General features: G+C 39.1%; 1 protein-coding gene across 3 annotated transcripts in view; it reads left to right on the top strand.

The window, feature by feature from the left end:
- The window catches only part of ctnnd2a (catenin (cadherin-associated protein), delta 2a), a 249,594-nt gene that overhangs the window by 167,245 nt on the left and 67,154 nt on the right, over positions 1-15,195 (top strand). For all 3 annotated transcript variants that reach the window (XM_063483875.1, XM_063483876.1, XM_063483874.1), the window contains exon 14: positions 10,477-10,690. In XM_063483875.1, coding sequence (XP_063339945.1) covers positions 10,477-10,690 — 214 coding nt within the window. The remainder of the gene's footprint in view (positions 1-10,476; positions 10,691-15,195) is intronic.

Here is a 15,195-nt window from a genome sequence, read left to right as displayed (position 1 = left end):
AGCCTAATGAAAAGTGATACCATATAACTGTAATGCTCATTCATGCACAAATGTAAAGTGATGTGTGTCAGCACAATGTGTGCACATATGCAAATAGACATAAAACAATACAAAACAGAAAAATTAATATTAACCTTCTGCAAATCAAAGGCAATTAAACATGTAAACATGCACGCGGCTAATTTTCATTCACATCGACCCACTTACCCACCCACACAAAGACACACGCAGGGATACAGAAATGCAATCACGCTTACATGCAAAAACATCACACTTGATTCCTCTCCCTTCCCCTCACCCATGCAGCTCTGAAAGAAACCTAAGTGCTCGTGTCTTTTATAATGGATGCAATTATGCCTGAATAGAGGTGTCCAACAATGGTGAAAAAACATTACGTTGACAGCGAATTCTTTGGCCTGGCTTCATCAAGTCTGTTTCATTGTCATGCTTTGGGTCCGAGGCGTGGCTAAACACTGTTTACACAAAAAGAGAATTCAGCCAGTACTTTGGATCACACCAAACAAAAACACACTTATATTCTCTGCAAACACGAGATACATTTCCACTTTTCCACATGTGCACAATGCACATGACAGCAATGCAGCGTGTGAAATATGATGCAATAAGAAACACAGTGAGATGTGCCTTAAGCTGTATTTCTTAAATAGTCTTTAATGAAAAACAAAGTTGATTGACGATCACTAAGCCAGATATGGGACATTAATTTGGTTAAAGATCCATTTGCTATATTGAAGCCAAATAGTGTAGTGTTTTTGTACACATACATACACGCACACACACACACACACACACACACACACACACACACACACACACACATAGATATAGATAGAAAGATAGAGATATAGATAGATATAATATGATATCATGTAGGACTATGGGTGAGTAGATGACCAGCATCCACACTGACCAAGAAACACCTGGTAGCTCAATGTTATAACATCAGTAGAGGACAGCTAGCTACCATTAAAACTGGAGATCCAGAGTCTACAGTACAATGGGAAGAATAGTGAGCTGTATGAACATAATAAGCCAACTCTGATAGAAGAGAGCAGTGTAACTGAACCCGATGATACTTGCAGTAACAGAGGAAACTACTGACCTGAGGGGATTGTGGCCAGGTCAGTAGTTGCAGATTCAAGGTAGCCACCAAACCAAGGGCACAACTCCCCCGGCTCACTGACAAAGTCCTATCAGAGGAGATTATTGCAGATGTGATCACTGCTCTGCTCACCATCCACACTACTTGTATCACAGAGCTCATAGATACCCCTGCCTCAGTAATCCTAGAAGGACTTGGGTATATGATCAAGAATGCGTGTAGAGAAAGCCCTTTGTGGAGAAGAAGGCTGGAATTTAAAATCAGAAAAGCTCAAAGGATATTAGTTGGTTAAGTGAAGTGTAGAAAGGCATCATGAGAAAAGTATAAGATGAGGATCTAGAAACTGCCAAACGAATGTTACAGCTCTGGCTGAAGAGATACCACCAGAGACGCAGGAGGAAAAATATGAGTAGCCTGTTCCAAGGATGCTACCAGGATGTACTCTTAGTTGCAAGAGAATAATAGGAAAGACTAGGATAACAACTAGGACAGACCTACCAGAGCTGAAGATGTTCTCCCAGAAGAATATCTGGGAGAAAAAGGCGCACATAACACCAGCACCCAGAGCAAGAGTTGTTGGAGGAATGAAGAGCTGGACAGCACCAGGACTTAGCATGATCCACACCTGGTGGACGAAAAAGAAGAACACCGCTCCATAAACGCGTGGCAGTACAAATTGAAGTAGTGGGACTACTAACTGCAGGTACTCATTTGGACTGGCTAACACAGGGATGAACAATCCAACATGGTACAACACCACAAAACTACCAGCCGATTACCTCTGCCTCTCCACAACATGCAAGCTGCACCCAGGTATCATAGCAACACACACGAATCACATGAGCACATGAGTTAATACATGAGCACAGCCTAGGGCGTAGTAGGGCATTGTAAATTACACCAAAGCACCAGCTCCTGGATAAGACAGCACTACACTAAGATGTAAGACCAGATAGACCAGCCTGAGCTTTGACTACAAGAAAGACTACAGCTCAATGCCACACACGTAGAGTGTTTGGCTCCATACAAGGCTAATAGCACACTAATAATGTTAGTCAGGAACTGGGACTGTGGGAGACCACTGGAGATCAAGTCCAAGGCAATTGCACAAGTCACTATCAAGAGGTGATGCACTGCCCCTACTCTTCATCACCCACTCATGATCCACAACACGTAAAATCACTATATTAGTTTGTTTGGGGTTTTTTGGTCAGCTGTCCTTTAAAGGTCTGCTTTTTCTACCATTTTACCACTTTAAGACATATTACTTGTAATGTGTGTTGCTATTATGTGTATTTCAAGTTTCGATCCAAATCGTTTTTTAAACCATACCTTTGTACCTCTGGTTTTGAGCTTGATTTCAGTAAACTACACCCATATTGATACAGACCTGAATGAGACTGTTAATTACTTAAATGCAGCCAAATTCTCAGTACAGTTTTTGTTTGTAACTTATGTGAATGCAAATTTTGTCAGATAACACTGAAATTACAGGAATCGAGATTTCAGTTCAGAGTAACTGCTTGGTAAATATGTTGAGTATGTTAATTTTTTTCCCCTGTATTTTAGTGGACATATTAAATCCAGTATTTCATAGTTGTTCTGTTGTCTGACAACAGGGACATAACAATATGTACATGCAAAGACTGTATAGATTTAAAGATGTGTGTTTATAGTGAATTCGGCTGTAATAAAATATAGGACGAGCGTAGAGAGTCAGAGAGAAGCAAACGGTTAAGTTAAGTCTTAAAGTTTCTGTAGTTCATAGTTAGCTTTTAGCATTACATTTTTTCCAGAGCTGATTACATTAGTGCCTTTAAAGAATAGCAAGATTGTATTAGTATTTCATCAAGTTTTTAGTTGAGGAGAACATAAAAGTTTTAGTTTGGTTAGTTCAAGGTTTTTTTCTGCATCACCATACAGCCATTATTTGATATTTTACCAGAGCCATTACGTTTGTCGCATTCAACCTACCAGGCTCCACTGACAAACACACACACACACACACACACACACACACACACACACACACACACACACACACACACACACACACACACACACACAAAGTTTACCTTGGAGAAACTGGGATTTGCTGGGTGCCTCTGGTGTTTAACATATTAGTCTGATTCAAAAATAACGTGTTAAAATACCAGTCACACACACAAAATAAACTCATGAGGCAGAAAGCGGTCCTCTGCCAGCTAAAATTACCTTTTAGAGTTCAGTGGCTTTAACCAGAACAACAGTCGTCCTTGTCAAAGAAGCTCTGTGAGCTTTAAAAATGCTTTAAATACAGCCCACGGTTAAACTGATCGGGATTTTTGTTGTTGTTGTTGTTGTTACGAGATGTTTTGCTGCTGAACCTCCAGAGCAGTGTTATGGCCCGTCTAGGCGCGACCAGACCACAACATAAAGGGTGATCCATCCCCGTCCAACCCCAAGCAGCACGTCACACACTTACTATTTTGTGACAGTGATTTATTTACAATGAGTGCAATTAAACAAAGGAAGGGAGCATATCATAACTTCAGGGTGAACCCAAGGCCAAAACAACAAACAAAAGGTAGCCTATCCCAGGAATAAACACAACTTACCTACTCAAAAGAACTAAACCAAACGACAATCACTTTCCTCCCTGCCTAACAAAAACAGGAGAAAACTGATCAAACAAAAAGGCGGTCCACCCCTACATGCTCTTACATCAAATTAACATAGTGACATAGTGAACGGTCTGCCGGCTGGGTTCGGCGGAGGATGAATGACCTGGCAGTCCCTGGCGGTCTCTTCTTATCCGCTGCCTCCCAGTCCTCAGCCAATCGGTGCGAGCCATCCACCCTGGATGCACCAACCACGGAGGAGCACCTGCACACTCAAATTTGCATGTTATAATTACGGCAACAGACGTAACAGCAGTATTTTAACATCCATATTAGCAGCATACTATGATAAGTTCAGGTAACTATGGACAACTTTTAGCTCAACTCATTTTGGTTACATTATGTTTTACATAGAAACAGAGGAAAATTCTTACTTCCTCCAGGTTTTCATAACTCATATTTTTTTCCTTTTATCTCATAATATTATAAAAACTAATTTTCATGATATGGGGCTTTTAAATCAATTCATTTCAATCAAAGGTAAATTTAAAATAAATGATCATAACTGTCACTGCTTCATAATTACTATTAGTATCATTATGATTAGCTTGGATGTTTAATAACATTCTCTTTTGTTGCACAAATCAGTTATGTATCTTTTCTCATCTTCAGAGTTGTAAGAAAGTGACTTTTTTCTTTCATTTTAAAAGAAAAGCGAGAGTTTAAAATGTCTGTATGACTATCTTTGCTTTATTACAAAGGCTTCCAAACACATGAAGTGGCATTAAATTGTCAATTGTATTCTCTCCTGCTTATCAGCAGACAAAAAGAAAAATGTGTTATTAACGCTTTGAAGCATAGACAAAGACCAGCAGGAGCGTACGTTGATTAGCATTACTTCAATCCAGTTACACACATGGGCTTTTTTTATGACCTGGTCTGTGCCTGTAATTTCAAAAGAGAGGTGAGGTTTCATTTGATGGAGTTTTGTCCATGACAGTCCCTTCTTCTCTTCAACCAGAGGAAACATAATGGCACTGCTAACTTCCTGGATTTTTGTCCACATTATTTGTTCATTTTGACTTCTCCAATCAGCCAGCAGGGAAGTAGACAGGCCTATATCAGGATGAGTGCATTGCATGATTACAAGTGTATTTCTATGTGTCGGTGAATTCAAATTAACAATCAGAGGAAACATTTATTTGCAGAGTAGTGCCAGGATTTTAGTGCAAGGGGAAAATTCCTGTCTTTTGTAGTATTTCGCCTTCACTTTAGATTTCCTGTCATAATTTTTTTAGCTCACATGTACGTCACATTTTCATAGGAACTCACCCAATTACGTTAGCAATATTACATGTATGTCACATGGATGGATTTGTGTTCATTTGTAGGATTATCTGATACAAAAATATCCTGACAGGAGTAGTAGAATATATATTTCGTTAACAATTAAGGTCACAGTTTTGTTTGTTTTCAATGTTGAAGGTTAGATTGTGTAACAAAGACACAGTTTATACATTTTATTTTCTGCTGCTCAAATTTGGCAGATTACTGGACAATGAGCTGTGAATGGTTTTAGCGAGTCACATTTCCCAGATTTTTTTTTTGTGCTCCCTGATTTACTTCAGAGCTCTGTATTGATTTTTTTCCAGAAATTATACTGGCTATTAAATTCAAAAAGTTGAAATCACAGCTTTTTATAACTGTCTATTCATTTTATATTGTCTAATCTGTGTGTGTCATTCCAAAATCACTACTGGTATTTAGGAAATTGACAGCTTCTCTAACAAAATAATAACTATTTCATTTTGTATTGTTGTAGCAGGTGATTTAAGACATTACTTGACAGCACTAAAGATTTCTTCTTTTTGGCTATAGTGAAAAAGAAACTTATGATTTATTTATTTTTTGTCATTTGAAATATTATTGCATTAAGTTGTGATTTCCTGCCTCACTTTATATACATATATATGTATATATTAAAGCATTTTTTTAGAAAGATAATGTACAGGAAGTCCTGCATTGTAGTATTTACTTGGTTCTTGAGACATACAGTGACATGTATGTGAAAGTAAATGCTTTTTGCAGCTATTTGGTATGACCCTGGATTAAGAGGCTTATATTCTCATATTTTCAGTCACAGTGAGCAGCTGAATACAGCCACAGCACGACTCCTATTCACTGCTAAAGACATAATCTGTAGCAGCAAATACAAGTGGAAAGATAGAAACAGAAACCAGAAAAAAATAAGTTTTTAAAAAGAAAGAAGAAAAATATTGGCGAAAAAACAAGAAAATATTTCCCTATGATATCTTGGAACTGGTACATAGGGTGACACAATGTTTTGTTTCTTGGTTGATGACATTTATATGTGCTTGTGTACACCTGTTTCAAGACAGGTATGAGTGGACATTTTAGATTAGATGTGTCAGTGTGAGCATGTTTTAATTTACGGTTATATGTATGAATATTTTTCTTTTTCCTACACAAATACTGCGAGCAGGAAAGAGAAGTCAGATATACAGAAAGTGAAAGAGAGAGAGAGAGAGGCTGTGTTTTGTGTGTGTGTGTGTGTCTGTGTTTGATAAGGTAGATGGAGGTCTGGCTGCAGCCTAGACTGCAGAGGCAGCTTGCCAAATTCATCTTCAGCATCATTTATAGCATCTTTAGACACATACACAGTACAAATGCTGTATCATCCACACGCATAACTAAATTCACACCTACAACCAGTTATATGCTGTATATTTCACACATAGTGAATTAAAACAGAACCATTGACATGGCAGCTAATAGATTTCCTTTGGGTATGCAAAACACAGGCTCACAGTCTCAACCTGAGCTTTAGTTACATCAGTAATTCATTTTGGGTTGCAGCCATATCAATATCCATTTATCCAACAAGCGGCTTGATGGGGGACGAATGTGACCCCTGACTCTTTGTCATTTCTCAGCCTCAAAAGAATCAGGCTTTAGATTTTTAGGCCGTGAACTCTGCAAATGCTGTAAATATCTGTTCAGTAGACATGAATGTGGAAGATGAGAAATGCAGCAAATGATTCTTAATGATGCTGCAGAAGTAGTATATGTTTCTGTCCCTCTTCACAGCGTATTTTCCACTTAGCTTTTCCCCCTTATGTACATTTAGGTTAATAAGTTGGTTTTAAATCAAACAGTATGTACGTGTAGTTAAAGTGCAGACTTTCAGCTTTACTTCAAGGGATTTAGCAAGAACCTATGGATATCACTAAACGCTGTGTTTCCTCCTTTGAGATGCTCTGCCACTGCCAAGCCTTTACTGCAGCTACCTTCAAATGCTGCTTGTTGGGGAGTGTTTCTTCGTACAGGTTCAGTGGGTTCAGTTCAGGCAACTGATCATTGAAGGCTACTGCATGTCTTTGCCTTAAGAAACTCTTGTGTTGCTTTTGGAGTATGTTTTTGGCCATTATCTATTAGATGTTTTCTGGCATAGTTTAATGCATTTCTGTTACTGACTGTAACCAGTTGTTTGCACAACTGTTATCTGTTAACATTCATAAAGGCATCTTTTGAGCCAACTTTAAAGACTTTGAGAGTCCTTGAAAATATCCTTGACTTGGTTAGAGGTTGTGAAGGATTTTTCTTAACCAAGGAAAGAATTCTGCAATCAACCACTGTATTTGCCATCTGTGGACTTCCAAGCCTGTTGATGTTGTTGAACTGGCTGGTGCATTCCTTTTGAAAATGGTTGCAGTTCCTAAACAGTTAATCGAATACTTTTATTAAAGCCGTTGAAGTAAAGCTGAAAGACGCTTTAATCACATTTTGATTGTCCTAAAATGATGACCCTAACTGTAAGTGTTGCAAAAGTACCAGCAACATACTTCAATTAAAAATATTTTACTCTATAATTCACTCTAATTTTTAAAGAATGTGTTAACATTTTATAAGGTTTCTATTAAGTTACCTAACAGAGCTACCCTCTGTTATTTGGTTTAAAAAAGTATCTTTCAAATTTAATATACATCTGCTTTAAGGTAGTTTTATTAAGTCCTGGCCACAACCTAATGAATAACACATACATTGCTGCTGTGAGGAATAGTGTTTGCTCTGTTTTCTCTGTTAGCTACCTCGTCATACAACAAAGCCTCCAGTATATTTGTTACAGTACATTTTCACAGCTGTGAATTTTTATGCTGATAACTCTATGAGAATTAGCTGTGTCCCTGCCTCAGAACAATATTAGGTAGCCATAGGTTAATGGTTTATTCGGCCCAGTTTAAAATTCTCAAGAGGGAAATGTTAGCCCTGGGCCAAAAACTCAATTAACCAAAGGTTGGAAGGCTCTAAATTGCAGTTAGCCCTAGGCTAAGTGTCAAGTGAAGACAACACAACCCCTTGTATGTGTGTATGCTTGCCTCTGTGTGTGAATACATAAACGGTTAAAAGGTGTGACACATCTCCTCTCTGTCTGCACACTCACATGCACCCTGTCTGGAGCTTGTGGTTAATGCTGAAGTTCCATATGTGGTTAGTCATAAACGCTTGTTAAGCTTCACGTGACACCGTCTCAGGTGCATGACACCCACGTATCCCACTGCTAGCTTTTATGCTGGAAGCATCTCTGATTCTCACAATCTCAGCTGTCACCACTGCTAACTGTTACCACGGCAAAACTGTCGCTATGGGTTACCAATAGCCGTGTCCACCGCAGAAGAGCGTGAGACAAAGACAAATCAATCACCGCTTCTAATCTTCTTTACATGAGGAACAGGCACAGAGGTATTGCCAAGCCTTGTATGTAGCTCAGAGGCAATACAAAGTGGAATAACAGATTAAGTGTGACATAAACATAAACAGGGAGAGGTGCACAAATTAGCATGGGGAAGGAAAAGGGGAACAGGAGGAGGGGAAGAAGAGCAGAGGGGAGAACTAGAGGGCGTAAGAGGGGCAGCAAATCAGGTTGAGGAAATTGTATGGCCAATCTAGCAAGGTTATTTTGCCATTCACTGCATTCCTTAATCCATTTTAATTGAATAGATAAGCAAAGTCATTTTGCTCGATAAACTCCTGCTGTGTCATGAAACACCTACATCCTCTTTGCCCTCCATTTCTCATGCTTTCTTTTTCTCGTGTCACCCTCACTCTCGCTTTCTCTCTTCTTATGTGCATCTTTATTATCATTGGTTTTTGCTTGCGCTTGTATGCACACCTATTTTTGACTGGATCATGCCAAAAGTATGAGTAGGAGTGTGCTAGAGCCAAAAAATGAAACAAAAAAAGCCTTGGAAGTCCATTCATGTCTTATTGCTCGTCTGCGTAGTAAAATCCATCCATCTGGTGCTTCACAATGAGGCAGGCATTACTAATGAATTATTTTCTATATTTAATGTCCCATGTTTAGAGGAGAACGTGCTGAAAAATATTAAAGGGTTTCAAAAAGTCTGAATATGCATCTAACTGTGAAAAACTGGAGTTATCTGGTTGAGTAAGTCTGTCAGTTGCAGTGCTCAAGAGATTAAATAAAAGTGGAAGCATGAGCGACACTCTCTCTCTCTCTCTCTTTTTCTCTCTCTCCGTCTCACACACTAGTTGCTCCATCCTTGTTTCGACTAGTCTCCTGGAGATCTCAGCAGCCTGTTTCTAGTGATTAGCGCAACACCCCTGTCGACTGGACCAAACACTGGCTGATTTAAGCTCTTTGGCCTCCTAAGGCTGATGAAGATCCCTGCAGTGGAGAAGTGATGTGGGAGGTTTAAAAACCACCAGCATAGGGAGAGAGCAATATGTGTCGCGCCATGGGGGGAAGGCATTATGTGTAACGCCAGAGTGCCCTCATTGTGATCCCTACTGGGCTAACAGTCCTGACTGCCTTGCCCTCTCACAGGATCGAGATATAATCATAAATCTAAACTGATTTGCTTTGTTTATTTCTCGAACTGTGGCCAAGCATGTTTCTCTTTATGTGTATTTACAAGGCAAAAGTAGTAGCAGATACAAGGCAAGCAGTGTAGCTGGGTACAGATTTGCTGTGCAGCTAGGTGAGTCTTCATGTACAGTTTAAAGAAGTGTTCAATTAATCTAATTTTTTCCTGCTATGCCTGCCTTTTGGTGGCTGAAATACACATTTAAAATAAATCAAGGTAACAGATGCATGGTTTTGGAATGTGTGTGTTACACGCCTTCTTAAAAAGAATAAACAACCACTAGTCACTGAATCTGTGGAGGCTGCCATGATTGCCTTTCATCTTTTAGTCATTAAGATAAAAATTTAACGTTGGTTTTCCAATCCATAAGTGAACTGTTCATGCATATCAATTATCGTATGCAAAAAAAAAAATTGATAAAAGGAAACAAAAACCTAAGAAGGGAGGGAAACCACACAGAAAAAGTGCCGGGTAACGTGCAGATTCTATAACATACAGACACACACAAGCAAGCTTATTCTTTCCTAATCAGTGTAATTAAGTGTCATTTTTGTTAAAGCCCAGTCATTAGTATCTTTAATTAGCCCACATTGTGCTGTTAATCTGATTGGCAGGACTGACAGACACTGGAGGCTGTATACACACATGCGCACACAAACACACATTATACACACTGTGTACGAAGTAGCTACTTGCATAGATAAATAACCAGCCATCAGGAGTACAAGATATTAACATTTCAGCATTGAAAAAAATATTCTCTACAATACTTCTTGCTGCTGATTTTTATTAATATATATTATTCATTTACAACGGATTTGATTGATTCAATTTCTTTGATACTCAGATCCGTAGACAGGGAGGCATCCAGCTGCTCGTTGATCTACTGGACCACAGGATGAGTGAGGTCCATCGCAGCGCCTGCGGAGCCTTGAGAAACCTGGTGTATGGCAAGGCCAATGATGAGAACAAAGTAACCCTGAAGAACTGCGGGGGGATTCCTGCCTTGGTCCGCCTGCTGAGGAAGACCGGAGATGTGGAAATCAGAGAGCTAGTCACAGGTACGATGTCTGTGACAAATTTTTACTTCAGCTCCTAGCATGTACATTATATCAGTTATTTTCCAGCATGGCTCTGTTTATGGCCTCGGGAGAGATTTTAATGGAATATGTTTGTGTGTGTGTGTGTGTGTGTGTGTGTGTGTGTGCAATTCCCATGTTTATGTGAATGTGTGGATAGAATTTGATATGTGAGGATGCAAGGATCTGTCAAGCTGCTCTACATACCACACACACCTACACTAAAGCTGCTTTAGGAAAGAATCTTTCAGCCAGCAAAAGGAAAAAAATAAAACTTTCTTTCTGTCTTTTGTTGGTATTGATATTGTATGTGTTTTTCATTCGTTCGTCTAATTGTGGTTTTACTTCTTATTTGTGACTTAAGTGGTCTCAGTTGGCCATGACAGCGCCTGTAACCATTTTGGCTTAGTGAATGTAGTTCTTCATACATTCAAGTTTTAGTGAATTAGTGTTCTTCAGAAAAGTTTACTATTCACCAAACCAAGGCTGTTCATCTTCTTTACGTGCACAACTATTTCACATTCCACTTGAATGACAACATTCAGTCACAGTTGTCCTCAGCAGCCATGACTTCTATGACTCTTGCAAAGAATGCCAACAATCTTTGTGAATGTTATTTATTCTTAGGAGTGTTTTGTTAAGTGTCCCTTTTGACATATTTTATGAAGACGTGTAATGCAGTGCATGTTTGTGGGGTGGGGGGTTGTTATTTGTTTTTTGTTTGCATTATCATTGCATGTCTGCAACAATAAAAAGGTGAATATGCCCACCTTGCATTCAAATTCCTGCTTAAAGTGTAATTTAAAGCCCCACACTTGTAGCAGGAATCAATCTTGTTTTAACCTTGAGGGAATGAACACTACAAACTAGCTGGTGCAGTTGAAACACACATTGCAGCAGTGCATACACCCACACGCACAAACTTAATAACGTGCACGCATACAAGCGTTCATGCAAATACACATTCAAATATGTTTAGGCAAAAAATGTATAGATTAAATTTAAACACCCACATAAGGTGTTAGATAATAACACAGATAATACACATTTGAGCTGATATAATCTTTTTTTCCAATATGCCTCCCACTGAGAATTTAATATTCTACTAGCAAATAGTAACACAACACTGCACCCCTCGCTGCTTAAAAGAAAAAGAAACACATAGATGCTTGTGCTTACACATAAGCAAACATCTAGGATATATGGAATTTCAGTGGTCAGCTAGTTATTTTCCAGTATGACATTGGTTCTACAGTCTTAGGAAAGGCAATATTGATGAAACATAGTGTCTGTGTGAATTATGCTAATACAGCCATGCCACACAGGGTGTTCTTAAAAGGCTGATGGGGTATTGTCTTCCCGCCAGCATGGACACCCAAGTTTGTGAATGTGATAACTCGAGCATGAGATGACGTAGAATTTTAATTCCCTTATTCAAATTAAAACCTTTAACTGGGGACATTTTTGATGCAGTCACATCAGCCACAACACAATTTGATTGAGTTCTCCACTTTCAGAAATAAAATATGCTAATATATATTATGTAGAACACTAAGATGTACCCGTGTGCTGTTTTTGTCTGCTGAACTCTTGATTGTGTAGGATGATTTCATGGACAGACAGAGTAAGATTTATACATTATGTTAATACACTAGATTAGATCACTTCATGTGGCGACATATGTATTACAAATACTGTCCTGTAATGCATGATTATATAGGACCATATCTATTTCTGAATTTTCTCATATTTTTGGTATCAGCTGCACAAAAGGTACATTACATTATCTTGCATCTCAAACTGTGAATTGTCATAAGTGGGGATCTGAATGTTAGCAGCCTAAAAGATTTCCTATAAGCAGCTCTCACCAGCAACTTGTACATCGATTCCTGTGATAAAACATGAGAGCCAAGACCTTTCTTTCTTCTTCTGTCCTTCACTCGCATCTTTTGTTATCTCGTGTCTGCTCGCTTCACACTTTTTTTCCCCTTTGTCGGTGTGTGCGCTGGATTTTTATGTGATTCCACGTTTGTTTCATGTTGAGCTGGACTGTGGGTATCTGCACTTGTCTCACCATTGTTTTTCTACATTTGGCCTCTTTGTTACACCTGGTTAGTCCTGAGATAACAGAGACATGTGCAAGCTCATACAAGTAGATTTAACAGTTTCAGAGATAAAGCACACCCATTGACTCAAACACAAAAATACACAAAACCTTCCAAAACACCCATAAAGCGTATTCACACAGAATACTGAACTAAAGTCAGTAGGACCCCCTCATGCTCAATTTGACCTCTGTCTCCGTTGTTACTTAGCACAACAGAGCTCATCTTTAATCACACACTCAAAAATCCATCCCACTAGGTCACCTGCTCTCTGAGGGGGAAGACGCCCTGGTGGATCATAAGGCTGACAGCTAGCAAGCAAGTGCACAGTTTTTTTCTGTCCTTTTACAAACCCCTGAGATATCGATAACAGCTCGCTAGAGAAGGGTAGAGAAGGAGGAAGGAAGTCTGGAACCTTTTCACTGTTAATGATATCCTCATAACAGGTTGTGTGGCGGCAGGAAATGTCTGCTGCACTAAAAAACAAGGTTTGTTTATATTCCAGATAAAGAAGTAAGAATGTCATCACAAAAAGGCTTCCTTTTTTTGATGATCCCAAGGTATACATGTCTGTGATGATAAAAACGTGCTGGAGAGACTAAGATACCGAAAACAGCTTGGGGAAGGAATGTCTGTGGTCTGTAAGCAGATTAACCAGTGAATAAAATTCACCGCGAGTCATACTGCATCATGTTTTGAGCTCCGACTTTTATAAATAGTCATCTCACACAAACAGACATGCACTGTGAAATTCTATCTCTGCTTCCCCCGTTTCTTGACTCTTCCTGTCTTTGCCCTTCCCTGTCTGTGATTCAGTGTCATGCATGAGTCTCCCCCGTTGTCTGTTTCCTCTGGTACTTGGCATTAAACTCCACATTTTAAATGCTTTCACGACAGTACAGCCATATTTTGAAGTCTGTCTTAATTTGCCTCGCGTAACACCCTGCTGTTGCTGTAATTCACCTCTAAGAAGTGTTGCATAATTATTCTGTAATTCAGTTAAGTTGATGTTGTCTGTCACAAATACAGAGAATGACTACAGTTAGTTAATTCTGTAAGTGGTGATTTATGCTGTCCTGGTCATTGACACAATCCTACCAGTTTAAGGCAGTTTTTAATAGAAGTTGTGTTACAGAGCTTGTGTAGTTAAACGTTTTCAGCCTCAATTTTGTAAAATAAAAATGTAAAAATGAAGTATGTCTGTAGTGCAAAGAGCAAAAATGAAGGGCTAAAGGCAGGTGACCCTTTTTGAGAGAACGTGTCAAAAAATGATGAACTGGGAGGATCAATGGCTGAGACTCTTGTAATATCTGGACCATATTCACTGACTTATAATCCAGGTGCTGTTGGACAGAACTAATGTTGTTGCACTGTATTTGGGTTGAGCGGCTATCAGATGAAATTGTGTGACTCTATAGCAACTCTTTCTGTAGATCAGTGCTGAAAACGTTACAGTTAAAACATGTTACAGAAGAGCTAATGATGCTAATGCTCTGTAACTGCATGTTAGTGTCTCTGCTCTCGGATGTTTTGCTCTGTCAAATTTTATTCTACTCAAAGTCTAACCTGTAATTCTACTTGATGGCCAAATAATTTGAAAGTAAACAATGACCGTCACTAGGAGAGATTGATCTAGGATTGTGTCACCCTATGCTGCCCATAGACATGGCTGTCAAAAGCCAAACTCAAAAAAATGCCAGTATTGTACCAATTCTGCTTTCTTATTACGTCTATGTTGATCCTTCCCTCTAATTTGTAATCACAGAATCTCTTCAGAATCAGGCATAAATTTTTGTTTTTTTGTTACTTTTGGTGATTGGAAAAACCTTCCCTTAACTATTTACCCTATCTCTCTGTTGGTTCTGAAGTTTAAATTTAGACAAGCTTTATTGGCTTCCTAGGTCTGAGCGTGAGGTAGATAGGATGAAGTCAAGGCTTCTGGGCCTGTCAGTCAAAGTCTGGTCGATGCAGAGGCTTCGGATGTCAATAGGAGATGCTATCCTTACTCATGGGCTCACCTTGAATGCAGTGGACCATGACTACAGTTTCTGTTGCTGTCTCCTCTGAAATGGCTGAGGGGAGAAGCAACTGCTGAAGACAGCTGTATCCAAAAAGTCTCCATTTGGACAAATCTTCTCAGATTATTATAATTAGTACTTCTCAGTACTTCCATTAGCCACCATCTAATCCGCTTCCTCTCTATAAAAAACTGCACCTGGTGGCTTCTCTCAGCTATGACGCATATCACAATGCATGTTTCTGTGAATTGCATTGAACATGAAAACAATATGCTTACATATATTCCGCTACATAAGCAAGCGCTCATTTCCAGAAGTCAGTTTGGTAATGAGAATAGAAGATATGAGAAATGCAGCAGAAAAT

This window comes from Pelmatolapia mariae, linkage group LG9 (assembly GCF_036321145.2).
Source record: "Pelmatolapia mariae isolate MD_Pm_ZW linkage group LG9, Pm_UMD_F_2, whole genome shotgun sequence".
Classification (NCBI taxonomy): Eukaryota; Metazoa; Chordata; class Actinopteri; order Cichliformes; family Cichlidae; genus Pelmatolapia; species Pelmatolapia mariae.
This window is presented reverse-complemented; position numbering and strand designations above follow the sequence as displayed.